Below are 16,519 nucleotides of genomic sequence, written 5' to 3'. Positions count from 1 at the left end.
CAACACCACAGTTTCAGAGTTAAATAGTTAACAATATGTTTTATTAATCTTCTTAGTTTCCTCCAAGGTTTGTAAATATAAAAATTCAGAAATCATACCAACAGGTTCCCAATGTTATTTTCACAACAGTGATGACAGACTTTTAAGTGCTGCAAATTTCTACACGGTAAACTACTTGATAAACAAATTTCTACATTTGGCTCAGTGGTACAAATGACACATTGTTTCTTTTTTTCCCCCACAGAGATCAAATTATATTCAAATAGTTAAAGACTACAAGAACCAATGTTAACTCTCTCCTTATGGGCTCACTAATATCACCTGGATGAACTCTGTAGTAGTATGAATAGTACAAGAAAATGACAAAATGGCCAGCACTGTTGCCATGGATCCCACTCTGGCGTCAGGGGCGGGTCATCTCTAAGGGGCGCAGTGAAGAGTGATGGGGACATCCAGTCTGTGCTAGCAGTGTTCCTGCCTTCAGCGCAGACGTTCATAAACATCACCTCACAGCCCAGTGAGAAACCCACCTCAGACCTAGAAAGGCAGAGAAAGGAGCAGGCCAAATTAAAAAGCATAAACCTTCACTTTAGTAGAAGTGACTCCAAAACAAACAAACAAAAAAAGTCTTTGTCACACGACTGTACTTACATGGATGGGCTTTTAGCTTCAGCTAGGAATTGAACAGTAAGGTTATGAATGGTGGTGGTGCCTTGCGTTCATGTGAACGTTCATCTTCATTTCATTATCCAGGATTTGCACAAGCTGCTGCATGGAGGGCAGGTGACCTGACTCCAATTTGGACCACACTGGTACATCTATAAAAGAATATTTTCATTTTAATTTGTGGGCTAGATTTTGTTCCATCATCTCAAGTTTATGAATGTTATTGCAAGAAAAATGAAATAAAGTCAAATCTATGGCGTTATTTTTGTGCCACTATTCTGAGCGCACGTAAAAAAAAATTGCAGGTGCAAGTGTTGCATTTTGAGGAGAAATTTATTTTGAGCGAAGAAAAGCTGAATTTGAGTGAACAAAATTCATTGCTGCGTGCAAAAAATGTATTTCAGTGTTTGCTATTATCCACACACACAATAGCAGCCCCTCTCGCTCAGTTTTTGCACTTGCGCTCGCTCGCAATGTGTCGCTCGCGCTCTCAACATTTCAGCCCGTGCGCGCTAAACTCGTTCTGTACACCGTTATATTTGTGCCACAAAACCAGCCAATCACAGACTTGGATGCAAAAAAAATCTGATTGGCTGTTTTCGTCTCCAACCAGCTCGAAATGACGAAATGCAATATCCCAGAATCCATTTCGTCCAAAACTCAAACGAGGCAGTGGCGGAGGAACACAGAGTGGCGGAGTTTGAAATATTACTCTTTGTGGGTCACAAAATAAACTTTTAAGATATTTTCATGCGATAATGTAGCTGTGTAAACTTCTAATATCTGCTCGATTTATCAAGACATCACATATTTGCATAAGTGCTCTAACGTTTTCGGAGATGCCTGTTACCCACCAGCTGACCGAATACCTGGACTGGCCATTGGGCATTTACCCGGCATTTGCCCGGTGGGCCAATGGTGATTTTTCATTTTTATGTTAGTTTGTTTGTTTTTGTAATGGTATAAACAATGAAAGGTGGTGGATTAGCCAGCTGGTAATAATCAACTCTGGGCTGGACCAATTACAATACATCCGTATTGAGGGGAAAAGACTTCAGCGAGAATAAAAAAGACACAAAGCTGGAGTTATTCTGTGTCTTAGCTGCCTCTTCTCTCCTCATTCTCCCTCCCTCTCCTGTTGCTACTTCAATCATGAAACTGATCAATGATCAGCTGATCGTCTCTCTTGTTTGTTTATCTCCCACTTTGCGCCAGAAACAGGAAACCAGCGGATGTTGCGCTAAACAACAACAGCAGCACGTTCAAAATTGATCAGCTGTTGTTAGAATTTATTTAAAATTAATTTCTAGTATCAGCTGATGTTTGCTGGAGCCATACAAATCATACATATATACCAACAAAACAGTGTACATCACTGTCACAACAGCGTTTGTTTTCGTTCAAAGGCTTTATGGTTTTTCCAATAATACCTGGTGGTGTAGTCGGTGATTTTTTTGTCAGTTCAGCCTTATATATTATGTTTAACCCGAGTTCCCACCCGGTCAGCTGGTGGGTAACAGGCATCTCCGAAAACGTTGGAGCACTTATGCAAATATGTGATGTCTTGATAAATCGAGCAGATATTTGAAGTTCACACAGCTACATTCTAACATGAAAATATCTTAAAAGTTTATTTTGTGTCCCACAAAGAGTAATATTTCAAACTCCGCCACTCTGTGTTCCTCCGCCACTGCCTCGTTTGAGCTTTGGACGAAATGGATTCTGGGATATTGCATTTCGTCCTTTCGAGCTGATTGGAGACAAAAACAGCCAATCAGATTTTTTTGCATCCAAGTCTGTGATTGGCTGGTTTTGTGGCACAAATATAACGGTGTACAGAAAGAGTTGAGCGTGCACGGGCAGAAATGTTGAGAGCGTGAGCGACACATTGCGAGCGCAAATACAAAAACTGAGCGAGAGGGGCTGCTATTGTGCGTGTGTATATGGATAATAGCAAACACGGATATATATTTTTTGCATGCAGCAATGAATTTTGTTCACTCAAATTCAGCTTTTCTTCGCTCAAAATAAATTTCTCCTCAAAATGCAACACTTGCACCTGCAAACCTTTTTTACGTGCGCTCAGAATAGTGGCACAAAAATAACGCCATACAAATCCACTGGGCACTAAGTACGTGCTAGAATAACACTCACCATTTAATGTGATTTCAAACGCTCCTGTTGACATTAACTGGTTTTCAATCATGTTGCTGAGGAAGAACACCATCATGCAGGCATAAATCTGATGGAGAGGAAAGATTTCTTTTATTTAAACAGAGTCTGCAATGTTCAGTGAGCAGAAATTAGAACAAAAACCCCACAGGATAAAAGTGTAGTAACAGGTTAGCATGTAGCTGCTTTAAAATATGACGTTCATGCCATCCGTTAGTGTAGCGGTCCCCAACCTTTTTTTGCGCCACGGACCGGTTTATGCCCGACAATATTTTCACGGACCGGCCTTTAAGGTGTCGCGGATAAATACAACAAAATAAAACTAGTACCGGTACCGAAAAAAAAGAAGATTTATTCATAACACACGTGAAAACATCCAGGAAAACCGAGTTAATGATAAAAACGATAACAAAATGACGCTGAAAACAGATAAAAATCCTGAAAACCATACATTTCACACCTGAGCCTCAACTCTCGCGGCCCGGTACCAAACGACTCACGGACCGGCACCGGTCCGAGGGTTGGGGACCGCTGCGTTAGTGCAATTCAGTAGTCACTCTCAGTGGAGTAACACTTGCCAATATGTTAACATTGTGAAGTATATGGCTATTTCTCAAAATAAATACATTTTAAATCCAAGTAACATATGGGCTCCTGCAGTTATGCCGTTAAGACCTTACTGCAGGTCTAAGTTTTGTTTTATTTGTTACCCGTCTGCAGTTCGCATGACAGGGACTGACAGAGTTGTGCATGCCTGTTTTTGACGCACACTCTTGAGCAGCTCTCCCCATATTGGCTGATGAGATTACAGTGCAGTAGGATTACACAACAACAAATGACAGGGCCTGGCACAGTCATTAAAACCAGATTTCTGCTCTCAAGCCAGCTGATTTAGTGATAGCAGTCTAGATTCATGTTAAATATCATGCGAAAGGATTCCATGCATATACCAAAAGCAGCTTTAAAATCAAACACATACTCAGTGGAAGAAAAACTTAAGATAGTCTTTGTTATCAAACATATGTGGCTTAGAAGCAATTTTAAAAGAACAAATTCACTAGCAAAACCAGCCCAAACCAAAATGAATAAGTCTTTATTGTGTATTTAAAGGCAAGAGTTGCTGTTATGCGCTTGGGTTTCAATGGCACAAAAATAGTTTTTAATCTTTTTCAGCCTTCTGTTAAAATGCAAGAACGACCATTATTGCAGGAAGGCTTTTGGGATTTGCCAGGTCTCTAACCCTGGAGATAACAAATCCAAGCCAAACAATACTTAACAAAACAACCAGAAGCCACCAAATGAAGAGCTAATGAAATCCTGCGGGTTTTAGTTGTACTTGGCAGCCTGTAAGTAAACGGAAACTAGAGCCCACCTTTCTTCATTTCTACATGCTACCCACGCCTGTGCTATCTGCAATAACTTGCCAAAACAACGTGCAGCTCCATCTACTGAAAAGCCAGAGTCTGCCGTCTAACACGCTGTTACACATAAAAACACTACAGTAAAAACGTTCCCATAAGGACACAGTTTTGATTCCAGGAAACCTTACCTTATTTCCTTGGCCCCATTCCCACATTCCGGGGGCTTGCATACCAAAGAGAGCGAATGGGTCCCTGCCGATGATAATCAGCCCAATCACCAGCAGTTTGAAAACAGACAGGAAGGAAGCAACGTGTCTGTGGAAACAAAACAAAAATATGTTTAGATATGGATTTGAATACAGCTCTTATACGTGATAGCATAAAGCAGACAGAGCTTGTTACTGAAGTAAAATCTCTCCAAAATCTTTAGTTTTACATTGTGAGACATTGAAAACAATGGTTAAAGACTCTGAGGGGGCTTGATACCATCTCCATTTCTTTTGCACAGCTTTTCTCGTGTGTATTCATTAGAAGCCCAGAAAAATACCTAAGAGTCTCAGTAACACCACACCTTAACTACAACACCTGGGACTGCTACACAAATACATCTCACATGTAATACAAATACAATCCAATTCTCCAGGCAATGATTCCTCAAAATGCCACAGACTAATTATTCAGAAACCAAGTTATAGTCCATCTAAAACGGTAAACACAAAGAAACTGTTCCATAGCAACTAGAATACAATGAGAAAGATTTCATGTGTTATTTATAAGTTCTCTTTTGAACTTTATTATCATAAGTCACAGTGCTGATTGTTGTACAGATGGACTTGTTGGTTTAGCTAAATACCTAATGTTCTGATGCAAGTCTTGATGCATGCTCAATCATCCAGGTAAGTAAATCCCAAAAAGTTGATTCTGTTCATCTGGATGTAGTGTTTTCAGTGGGAGAAACATTTCATCACTCATCCAAGTGACTTCTTCAGTCTCAGCTGACTGCAGGTTTCCCCAACCTTATAAACAGTGCATTGCATTGCATTATAACTGAAACCAGCCCACTGATTGAATAATGGGCTGTTAGGTCAGTTCCTTGATCATTAATATGCTGGTTTTAGTTACTATGCATTTACGCATGTCATAGTGCCTGGTACTTTTTTTAGTAAATACTTGACCAGGGGTCTAAGCGATCCGAGCAGGTACTAAAATGTGACATCATCAGACTGCATGCCACCGATTGGCTGGTCAGTAGCATCACTTATCTCGTTCACAAAAATCAAAATCTGGAAATGAGAGAAACTGCTACAAAAACAACGCTGTGTTTCCAGAGTCTAGCGTTCACATCGTGGGATGCTCAGACGTGGTGCTATGACTAGGGATGGGTATTGATAAGATTTTCACGATTTCGATTCCATTTTCGATTCTGTTTAACGATTCGATTCTTTTTTTAAAAAAAAAAAAAAGGAGAACACTAAGGTCGAATAGCTTAGAACTTTTTATATCTTCTCTTTGAACAAGATAAAAATTTAGGAGTAACATGGCCTTACAAACCCAACAGTGACATCTTAAGAGATCCAGCCTACGGCTCTTCAATGGGGTATCACAGGGTCCCCAGGACATTAAATAAAAAAAAAAAAAAAAAAAAAAAAAAAAAAAAAGTAAAGTAATAAAATAAATATTCTTCTGTAGCAATAACAAAGTATAACATAAATTATTCTGTAGCAATTACACAAGAATATCCAGTAATGTTCCTGCCTACAATTAAACACATTCACTTACCATCTGCTGTGGCAAATGGGTGCAAGCCTTTTACCACAATCTTAGCCACTGCTCTGTGACATTCGTCTATCCTGGCCTGAAAGGAGATGTTAACGGTAGACTGCAGCGAGAACTGCCAGCATCTGAGCCAGACTGTCTGTCTGTCTCTCTCATCATGATCACCTAAATGCGCAGTAATGGCAGGTTTTGTAATAAGGCAGATCGCGCTAACATAATATGCACTGTTAGTTGATTATTTACCTGCCACATTAACGGGAGAGGACGTGCAAACGTTACCGCTGCTGCTGGGTCCGAAGCGGAATTAAAAACACGACATTCATTTAAGGTTATCGCGTGTTTTGTGAGCTTTTCCATATTCGTAGTGTTTCCTCCCTTAAATGAAATGTCTACTTTGCAAGTATTGCAAGTTGCCCTGTTGTCATCTGTTCTCATAAAGTATAATCAAACTTTTGAGCGTTTGAGCCGCCATGTTTCCTGCCAGGTAAATGACGCTCCGCAACGTGGTGACGTCATTCGGGGCGACTGGAATCGATAAGGGAATCGTTTAAAAAAAATGGCAAACAACTCCAAGGAATTTAAACAGTGGGAACCGGTTCTCAACAAGAACCGGTTTTCGATACCCATCCCTAGCTATGACGACAGTCACGTGTGTTAGGTACCACTGCTTTGTAATAGAAAACCAGTTGATCCAAGTCTAGGTGTGGTAATCCATGGCCAGTAGGTACTAATGGAAAAGGGGCTTAGGTACCAAAGTACTTGGTACTACAACCCAATGGAAAGTCCTTGAAAATGAGTTGAGCCATGGCGAGCTAATCTTAGTAGGTACGAGTGGAAAAGGGCTATAAGAAATATGGGAAGTGGTGGATTTGGTCATTTGGAACAGATTTTTCATTACCCTCCCAAGTAAGGCTACATTACTATTAACTAATACCTAATAGACCATTACGTATGTCATATAATCCTACACCATAACAAAGCTATACATTTTTAAAAACTGAAGGAAAAAAAGTGCATGTCCCCACCCACCCATTTACATTTCAGAAGATTTCTGACTTCATTTATGTTGTTTCTTTCTTTTGTTTCTTTTTTTTTTTTTAATCTTTATAGTTTTTAAACTTCTATGTCTGTAGCTTTTTGACCTGTTATATCTTGTGAAACAAATTTATCTGTAATACTGACCCTGCATTAACTTAAAATGTGACAAATAAAACTAAAACACTAAAATAGTATGACATTCCACTTAATTTACATTTAAATACTTTAGCTGAAACCATCACATCCATGCCTGTACTGTATACACCAAGGAAGGTATGCAACTTCAGCCCCATGGCCTGAAAATTTAAGCAATTAAGGAATGCATCACAGTTGTTTGGATTTCCTGCGGAGAGTACCCATTTAACATCTTTAAAACTTGGGAATGCAAAATGAAGTAAGCTGGAGTAAAATTAGCCCGGTTCATCTAACAATTTATCTATTGCTGACATTTCGATTTGATTTGTAGACATTTTCTTCATTGGAGTGATTTTAGGACACTGGATCAAAACATCTTTAAAAAAGGACAGCAGTTTAAGCAGTGTCTACCAAAACTACCAGACACCAATCCATGGCCAGATATGTTCGTGCTTGAGAATTTCACTTCCTTAGACAAATCACGGCTAATCCCAGGGAGCTTTCAGCCCACTTTAATAAGGCTCGACGTAATCCACTTGTAACAAGGCAGGCAATCTTTCGCTCTCGCTTACCGATACATGGGAACAGGAAGATAGTTCTCCCCTTCAATGCGGATGTCTGGGTACCGCTGGTACAAGGCCTGCGTGTACTCCTCAAACACCCGCTTGTATCCTCAGGAAATGCTGTGGGGGGAAACAAGGACACTGCTAGAAAGCCGAGCACAGTCTAAAGTCAAAACAGGACAGGCTAACAAAGGTTACGTTGATGATTTAGCACGAAGATTTGAATTTTAAACTTCTCTGTTGGTCATTTACTCAAAAGTTTTATATGTGACTTGGCAGCAGCGCGTTATCATACATGAAAGCTGCATGTTCACCTTTGTGGGCTGTGTTTGCTTTAGTGACTAGCTTATTTACATTGCAAACGTGGCCTTAAAAAAAATACTTTCCTCGTACACAAACGTCAAACAAAGTGAGAGTTTTCAGGTTAGCACACCGCCTCCTGGTCAGGTTAATATTTAGAGTAGTTAGTGGACTAATTTGCCTAAAATCTCCAAGTCTATCAGCGAAAACAATATGTTAAATTTACCAACAATAACTGCAGACCAGTTATTTTACTGTAATCTGGGGGGGAAAAAATCCTGTCGTCGTAGCGTAACAATGATAACACATTAACATAACCTACACACAGTAGACGGTTTATTAAAGGTTTAACAGCGGAAGTGGAAGCCATGTTTTCCACCAAATGTTTACGAAAAAAGTGCAAAAAATTATCGACTTCCAGAAAATGATTTCAGTAGAGCTTTTGACAACTGTTTATTTATTCAGTTTGAACAACCCGGAGCGTTGTTATTTCCTAACAAACATCCGGTAAATTAACCTCCTATCGGCGAGCGTTTATTTTAGGCCTGCGACACTGTTAGCCGGGGGCTAGCGTGCAATGACTCGCCAGTTTTTTGGCTCATTTGCTTACCAGATTTGAAACCTGAGAAGAGGTCCAGTGGCAAACTGCATCTTCATTTTCTTTATGCCGCTGCTGTCACCAGCCGTGGCACAGCACAGGGAAAACACCCCCAAAACCAGGAGCGAGAACCGTATCCACTTCATGGCTATCCTCTTCGACGGTCTCTTCCTTAACCCGTCGTACGCAGGCAGGTTAATCTGTACATTTCGCTTCTGGTTGGTCCCTCCTTTTCCTCTTCATCCAATCGCAGGTTTTAACTAGTACTGGTTTCATCTTTAGCACCACCTCCCGCTCTGGCAGTTCAACTGATTGACAGAGCCTTTGGGCTAATAAAATATAACAACATGGATCACCCCATCTTAACCTCCTAAGACCCGAACTCTTCTACGGCATGCATTTTTAATTTCTCTTTGATATTTGGGCATATTGGGGCCCAATGAACGTAAAACCAAAGAATTACCACATTTTCTTTACCTTATTTTTGTTAAGAAAAATAAGAGCCCCATATGAGGATATTCGTTTAAAATTTTGATAGAACAGTAGCAGTATATAACCTTGTAAGTGGAAATCAGGCCCCTGTAAAGCAAAATTGAGTATTTTGGTCTAAATAACCCAAAATGTGATGTCCACATATGTGGATGCCAGGTCCTAGGAGGTTAAAGATGGGATATTTCCTTAGTGGGTGTTTTGATAATAGTGTTGCAGCTGATCGGATACCTACTAAGGCCATATGGAGCAACACTTACACTGGCAAAATTCATGGAGTCATTGTGCACCATCATTCCCCCTTTTGAGATCAAAGTCTCATTATAGGATAGGGGCCATCAAAATGTTATATTGATTTTAAGTTAGCCTTCCCTCACAGGGGCCAAGTCAAATAATAGAAGCAAAATATTCTATAGCAGCTATTTGCTTTTACAAAAAACAAAAACAAAAAAAACCCAGAAACCATCAACTTAGTCATTCAATTATTTATAATTATTTATACAGAGCCACATCTGACCAAGAATAAATCAATTCTGTTGAAATTTCAAATCTGAATCATAGTTTTGAAAGAGGTGAACTATGTTCACCTATGATGCAGAAAAGAAATCATACTGCATTCTTAGTGGTGGTATAATTTATTTAATGAGGTGCATAGACAACTTCAATGACCAATTCCATCAAGAATGAGCCCTCCAAAACTTGTCTCGATTTTTTAATGTACATGTATCCAATTCTGCACTAGAAATGAGCTGTCTGCCTAAAATATAAAATCACATATTTAATGAATAGTGTTCAAAAACATTTTATTGAATACACAGAAGTTAATACAATGAAACAAATATAGTAAGAACAAAACACAATTTTCTAATAAAACAGCTCGTTACTCAGAAGAGAAGGTTTTCTGCTTGATTTAGTGATTCAGCCTCGCTGATCGCTCCTGATCCACAGCAGACTGCAAAGCCATCACTGTCTCTGTGGATGAAACAAATGAATGTAAAGCACACCAAAGTAAATCCTTTCTTAATCCTTTGTCAGGCTATACATTTAATTTTGACAAAACAAGATGACTGTTTGGCATCTATGCATTTTTCTCCCAATCTCACCCTGAAAATAATGACTAAATACAGCAGGAAAGTGTTTAGAGAGGTCACATTTGGAAACGGTTTTTCTTTCTATAGTAACAAAATTCTTTTTACAAGCCCTAGGTATTGCCCCCTGGTGGCCATTAAAAAGAATAGAATTTTAAGACAGAGTCTACACCTTTATTTAAAACAAAAAAACAAACAAAAGAAAAAAAAGGCTGGAGCTGTGTTAGAAGGGGTAAAGTTTTGTGTAATGAGCAAGCAGATTTAGTACATTACATTAACAAAACAAATCAAGCAATATTTTGGTTGGTACAAACCCAATAACTTTTTGGAATGATCAACCAGATTGGAGAGTCCTTCCTCGATGTTGTATGAGATTTGGCCCATTTCTTGTACGAGGTCACCTCCCCTCTGAGTAGAAAAAAATAAAAAATAAAAAATAGGCGAAATTACTAATTTAAAAAAATAAAATGACATTGTAACTTGAATCCTGGGAAAAAACATACAAAGTTAGGAAAACTCTACCTTGAGCTCTGAATAAACTTTCTCCTCCAGCTCAGCCACCTGAGATATGGCATCATACACACCGGTATCCAAAACTGATTCCTACATCACAAAAAGAGTGACAAGTTAAATCTGAGAAACTTCCACACAGGTTATAACTGGATTCATGCTGTGCAAGCTTACCTCTTCTGAGGAGCTATTCATTGGCTCCTGTGTCTTAGGTGCTTCACTGGCTTTGGAATTGCCATTAAGTTCCTTCACTCTGCAGAAAATGTTTCAAGCTTCATCATACAATAAGGCGACTGAGAATTCCCATTAGAAAAAAAAAACAAGCCCACAGATTCAGAGCTTCATATGCTAAATACATACCTGTCAGCATAGCGCAATGTGTTCATTGTATATTCACATGAGGTCATACCTGGAGACACCATAGCAATCTGTGAAACAAAGAAAAATTTTTATTTGATGTGGATTTCAAAATATCCAATGCTGAGAGGAAGTCAAATTTGGTGTGGTAACATACCATGCAGGTCCTGGACTTCTCTCCAATGAAAGAATCCCTGAGGACTTTGGTCAAAGTGCTCATTCGGAAAGGAATGTGATCACTGTTCTTTCCCAGTGAACGGATACACTCCTACAGGATACAAGAGAGGAAACAACAGCGTTTTGAGTTGCTGTGCATACATATTTAATGGAGAGAAAACAGAGTACTTCTGCCTTTTAATCAGCCATCGCTTACCTTGAGAGCCAGAAGGCTGCGGTTGATCTCGGCAGTCTCAACTAAAGTACTCCGGTCATTGCTGCTGACATCTGTACCACGCTCATTGCCAGCCAAATCGATCAGTGAAAACTTGCCGTGCAGCGTGGTAGCACGGTCATTGCGCCGAAGAACAATTTGAAGGATTGCATGAGAGCGGGATGAGTTGGCATTGGCTGAGGTTTGGCCCGACGTTCTGGAAAAGACAGTGAGATTCTAACTTAGAGTTTGCCTACCTACGGTACACTAATGGGTAATTAATACGTTTTTGTGCCCTTTCAGCCACAAAGAAAAATGCACAAGGAAACATCAAACACATTCTTGATACTAAACTACCTGCATGAACTGCCAATCTGTATCATCTTGATGACCTCCTCTGCTGAGGTCACATAGACCTCTTCGAGGCCGACCACCTGAACCTGTTGTCGTTCATCTTCCAAAACACGCAGCTTGGCCTTCTTATGCAGCAGGTCATACACCTAAATAAAAATAAATAAAGGTCTAGTTTGCTATATGGATTAATTGAACACGTGGATTCAATAGATATCTTCTGAGTGAAGGGTGTTCCCTTCACGTCTTCCTACCTTGCCGTTGTAAATCTCAAAGAAGCTGACGTAGGCAGAGAGATCCAAATTAGCATACCTCCTGTGGTGGAGGTAGGCAAAAACATCCTGGGCTAGAAGTGAATAGACTCAAATTATGACAAAGTCTGTTTTTTGTACAAAATCCAGTTGTTTCATTTAAGGTCCTACCTGCTAATGCGTAGATGCCTTTAGCACTGTTCTGCTGCTTCCCTGTGAAATCACCTCCCATTGTCTTAAAAACAAATAAAGACTTTGAATAAATTCCACATTTGCAAAATTGTGCTTCAAACCCCCCCCCAAAAAAAACCAAAAAAAAAAAAAAACCCCTCAAAATCTTAGATCAAGTGGAGACTTACATGAGTCTTACCACTTCCTGTCTGGCCATAGGCAAAACATGTTGCCATACCACCTTCAAAAATGGACTGGACTAAAGGTTTAGCTGTGAACCTAAAAGGAAAATCAGAATTTTAGTCATCATAACATTAACAGGAAAATTACAGCATGTATAAAAGTATACATCGAGTCTCCATTGTACTGGTTAATGTCCCAGTTGAAAAAGCTAAGTTAGAAAATGTACAATCAGAGCCACTGTTGGCTTAAAGGAAAAATTAGGTAGTTACTTGTAGACAAGTTCATTGGTGGCGGTCTCATCAAAGGAGTAGTCAAAGTGGAAGACTTGATTGTCCAAGTACTTGGTGAGGTCCACCTTGTGTTTTGGCTCATGGACCAGTAACGCACCTTTCCCAGGTACAGACACCACATCAATCTCCTTTTTATTAATCTCTACAATACACAAGAGTATCGGAGTTAGTGTATAAACATGGCAACTGTTTTCTCTCCCTCAATTACTCCTTTATATTCAGATGATAGAATAGAGAATCTACAAATTATTCCTGACCTACCCTGCTTGTTAAAGGGCCGCTTGCGAACACACACACAAATCCTTTGGGGCTCAATCTTAAAAAAAGGCAAGAGATGTGCAGAGAAATGACTGTGCTACAGTTTGCAAAGCTACAATAAAACTTTCTGGATGGAACATTGTAAGTCCATGTTTAAACCTACCGTTTCAGTAGTTGATAAGGGTGTGATTTCCAAAGTCGCTCTGAAATCCTGAATCATCTCAAAGAACTTCTGGTTGGGCCGGGAACCTTCCAGAAACTATAAAGACAAGCAAACAAAAGGTACTGTAACAAAATGAGGAGTAGTTTTGCTCATGTTTAAAACAATTTACATAAAAAAAAAAATAATAATAATAATAATAAAAATGGTTGAAGAAATCTTTCACCTTTCCCCTCTTGGTTTGCATATCTGGGGGCTTTACAACACAAGAGAGCCTTTTATTGCCTTTGTTCAACTCCACGGGAGCCACAGATTTCCTCCTGCCTGAAACGTGAAAAACCAAACAAACAATATACACACTGAATATACACACACACACTGAAATAAATAAATAAATAAATGAGATGTTAACACCTAATACCAATAAAATGGTAAGGTTACATACCTTTAACTGTGGATGGAGGAGGCATTTTCTCAGGTTCATCATTTTGCTTTATGGCCTCAGGAACAAAAGGCTGCAAAGTCGCTGGTTGTGTATCATTCTTTTTACGCTGCTGATTCGGAATTACTAGATGACAAAAAACAAATATAATTCAGATTTAACAGAAGGAAAAGACCAAAATATTTCTTCATACATTTAAAGTACTCAGAAACTTATTCAAATACATTTTAACAGGTACATGATATGACTTTGTACCCTGCAGATAACCAAATGAATATGGCATGGTCACCAACAACAACATGTTGTTAAATGAAACGGATGTGGCTCTGTTATGATTTTTTAAAATGCGTTATGCATTTTAAAAAATCTTTTTGTTTTCTGTTTTAAATGAATAAGTAAATCACAACCAACCAGAGTTTTTGAGGACTGGTGGTGGTGGGGGCTCGGGATGTATGGTTTCTGGGTTAGCTGAAAAGGATTCTATAGCTGAGACTGGTCCTTGAACAGAACCTGGAGCCTGAAACATACACGTCTGCCGAGCCTGGGACCGAGTAGCAACTGAAAGTGACACAAAACCAAGTCAAACTGCTGAAATATGCGTTTATGCAATTCAGACTGATTATTACCAGCATTATTGATCTGGATTAAGACAGCCACTACTGGTATAATGGAGGAGAAGGAGGAGGAGGAGAAGGAGAAGAAGAAGAAGAAGAAGAAAAAAAAAAAAAAGCTGTACGAGGCTGTGTGGCAAAACACAAGTGACACCAACAGTAAATTCACCACTTATTTTTCTAAAAACAGAACAACCAAATTAGACATCCACAGTGGTAGAAAAGTGTGTTTTAAGTGAATAACAAAGATATGAAAACACTAATGTGCTGGTCATTAAAATGGTTCTAAGTCATAAAAAAAGGACTTAGAGGCCACTGTACATGCACTGTTTATTCTCCAATGAACTGATCAACCAGTGATAACAATCAGCGGTCCTTTTTATAGCACGATCTTATTTCTCAACAGGCAGAATTTAAGGACGAAGAGACAAAAAAAACAAAAAACAACCCCCCCCCCCCCCCCCAAAACAAACAAACAAAAAAAAAAAAAAACCATTGCTGCATATGCATATACAATCACCCAACACCTAAGTGTGTTTGATTTGCATCCCTTGTGCGTTATTATTAATCTAATGTACATCTAAAATCTGGGAGCAGAGGTCAGCTCTTGCAGGACTGTCACTCCTCGCCCTTGCACCCATAACCAAAACAGGACAGATTTGCTTTAACAAAAAACATGCACGCCGTGCCGACCTGACTCTTCAGTTCTTGTGACTGCCGTAGTAGAAGCTTTTGGAAGGAAAGAAGCCATTAGGCAAGAGTACTTAACATTTACACCTGACACACACAGAGAATCAATATTTACATACAGGAGGCAGGTGCAGGAATCCTAGAGGAGCGCAGTCGACCCTCGTATTTCTACAGAATAAAAACAGAAAGAAAACTGTATAATGCTCAGTCCAGTCAGCCACTTAACTCCCTCATAAGAAGCACCGTGTACTTATGTGTAATATAAGTTATTAGAAGATCATTCTGTATGTAGTTACATCAAACAGTATAAAAGCAGGGGGAGATTTTTAAATCCAGATGATGTATTTAAAAATCATCTGGCGTTTATCACTTATAAAACAAACAAAAATGCTCAATTTGAATTAATCCACTGTCTTAAGGTCATCAACGTGTGGAGTAGAGCATTGCTTCAGGTTTGCTCACAGGAAGTGTTCATTTACAACTACAGTTGAGTTCCTTTTGGATTACACCTCATACAGCATAAGGCTTCTACTGAACATTCAAATTCAACTCACATGCACCCTTACCTGAAATAAGGGTCAACTTAATGTCACAGGAGAGGCTACACAAGGAAGCAGGATCATCTAACCTTGCTGTCATCTGGTGACTGACAGCAAGGTTAATGTAATAAATTATGAGAAAAAACAATGTAGGCTAGCACTTACCTTTTCTGGAACACGAGTCGGTGGGTCAGGAGTTGAGCTTGTGATTGAATTTATAGGGTCCAAAACCTCTGGATTGAGTATACATAACTCACTTAGATCAATCTAAAACACAGAAGAAGAAGCAGACTCAGCATATAGGATATGTTAATGTATACTTGGTTGATATCACCTCAGTTACGACATTACTGACCCCCTTTCCACGGCACATGTTCCTCTCATGCCACTCAACCATAACTGTGGACTTGTCAACGGATTTCACGGTGGCCGAATGGACTCGACCTAGTTCACGTACATAAAAAAGCATGCCTGAGTTAAACTCACCGCACACGGGAAGTACAAAAACACATAATACGAACGGATTTAATGCAACATGAGCTCACCATCACTGCGGCTGATCTGGACAGAGAGTCCAACGAGAAGTCGGGACAGGCTGTTCTCCATGATAGCGCCTTCTTAAAAAGCTGAAAATAATGAAGGTAACGTTAGCGTATTAAGTATCCAACTCATTCTCTACCAGTTGTGCTGTCGTCGCTGTGAAAATATGCCGCCTTTTCATGGAAACGTAAAGTTTGATAAAACCAAACCGTCAGTTGTTTCCATTTGTTTGTTTTTAGTTTCTTTCAAGATAAAAATCACACTTACCTTTCACCCGTACCAAACTCAACAGCGCCCAGAATTTAAACTGGCGTTATTTCCGAGTATTTAAGAATCTGATTGGTCTTCGTCATTTCATAGAGTCCGGCGTTCTTCTTCTACGGATTTATAGGTGGTCTTTAAATTGATGTTACACTGCCACTCATCGGACAAGTTAGGAAGAACCGCTACAGTTGTGCAAATCTAAGAATTAAAGTTAAAGTTACCAAATACTCGTCACTGATATTTATCCTGAACTCAACTAAATTTTATTTTCTAAACCTTAACTGAAACTGAAAATAAACATGATATAAAATCATTATACAACCAGCAATGGTTTTAGCAATATATT

The 16,519-nt window shown here is 39.3% G+C and overlaps 2 protein-coding genes across 3 annotated transcripts; both read right to left on the bottom strand.

Annotated features, from left to right (window-relative positions):
* Positions 1-19: 19 nt before the first annotated feature.
* selenot1a (selenoprotein T, 1a) lies at positions 20-8,811 on the bottom strand. Its single transcript, XM_086271196.1, has 6 exons — positions 8,622-8,811; positions 7,721-7,831; positions 4,388-4,514; positions 2,821-2,908; positions 652-818; positions 20-537 (listed from the first exon to the last, which is right to left on the bottom strand). Exons 1-5 carry the CDS (start codon positions 8,753-8,755, stop codon positions 694-696), a joined length of 585 nt encoding a protein of 194 aa, XP_086127322.1. The 5' UTR covers positions 8,756-8,811; the 3' UTR covers positions 20-537; positions 652-693.
* A 1,073-nt stretch (positions 8,812-9,884) lies between these two features.
* On the bottom strand, positions 9,885-16,285 carry kif2c (kinesin family member 2C). Of its 2 annotated transcripts, XM_086272704.1 has the most exons (23): positions 16,177-16,285; positions 15,915-15,995; positions 15,725-15,813; positions 15,535-15,636; positions 14,950-14,998; positions 14,834-14,869; positions 13,941-14,087; positions 13,533-13,655; positions 13,314-13,411; positions 13,091-13,186; positions 12,931-12,985; positions 12,649-12,811; positions 12,385-12,475; positions 12,197-12,260; positions 12,029-12,120; positions 11,781-11,923; positions 11,427-11,640; positions 11,211-11,321; positions 11,057-11,124; positions 10,871-10,949; positions 10,709-10,789; positions 10,501-10,594; positions 9,885-10,070 (listed from the first exon to the last, which is right to left on the bottom strand). In XM_086272704.1, the coding sequence occupies exons 2-23, from the start codon at positions 15,973-15,975 to the stop codon at positions 10,009-10,011; spliced, it is 2,118 nt and encodes a 705-aa protein (XP_086128830.1). In that variant the 5' UTR covers positions 15,976-15,995; positions 16,177-16,285; the 3' UTR covers positions 9,885-10,008. The 2 variants fall into 2 exon arrangements, with proteins under 2 accessions (XP_086128830.1, XP_086128831.1); XM_086272705.1 differs by lacking the exon at positions 14,834-14,869.
* Positions 16,286-16,519: the final 234 nt, after the last annotated feature.

The sequence above is a fragment of the Aulonocara sp. 'chitande type north' Nkhata Bay genome, linkage group LG18, assembly GCF_057382095.1.
Source record: "Aulonocara sp. 'chitande type north' Nkhata Bay isolate Kocher_YH1m ecotype deep benthic linkage group LG18, A_spYH_male_GT1.1, whole genome shotgun sequence".
NCBI classification, from domain to species: Eukaryota; Metazoa; Chordata; class Actinopteri; order Cichliformes; family Cichlidae; genus Aulonocara; species Aulonocara sp. 'chitande type north' Nkhata Bay.
This window is presented reverse-complemented; position numbering and strand designations above follow the sequence as displayed.

Bases quoted from the DNA above. Each gene is read 5' to 3' on its own strand.
- kif2c (XM_086272704.1), bottom strand. From the start codon at position 15,975: ATGGAGAACAGCCTGTCCCGACTTCTCGTTGGACTCTCTGTCCAGATC. The intron at 14,870-14,949 runs GTATGTAAATAT...TCCTTCCAAAAG, and splicing joins GATTCCTGCACCTGCCTCCT to CTTCTACTACGGCAGTCACA. The intron at 13,187-13,313 runs GTGAAAGATTTC...TTGTCTTTATAG, and splicing joins TGCAAACCAAGAGGGGAAAG to TTTCTGGAAGGTTCCCGGCC.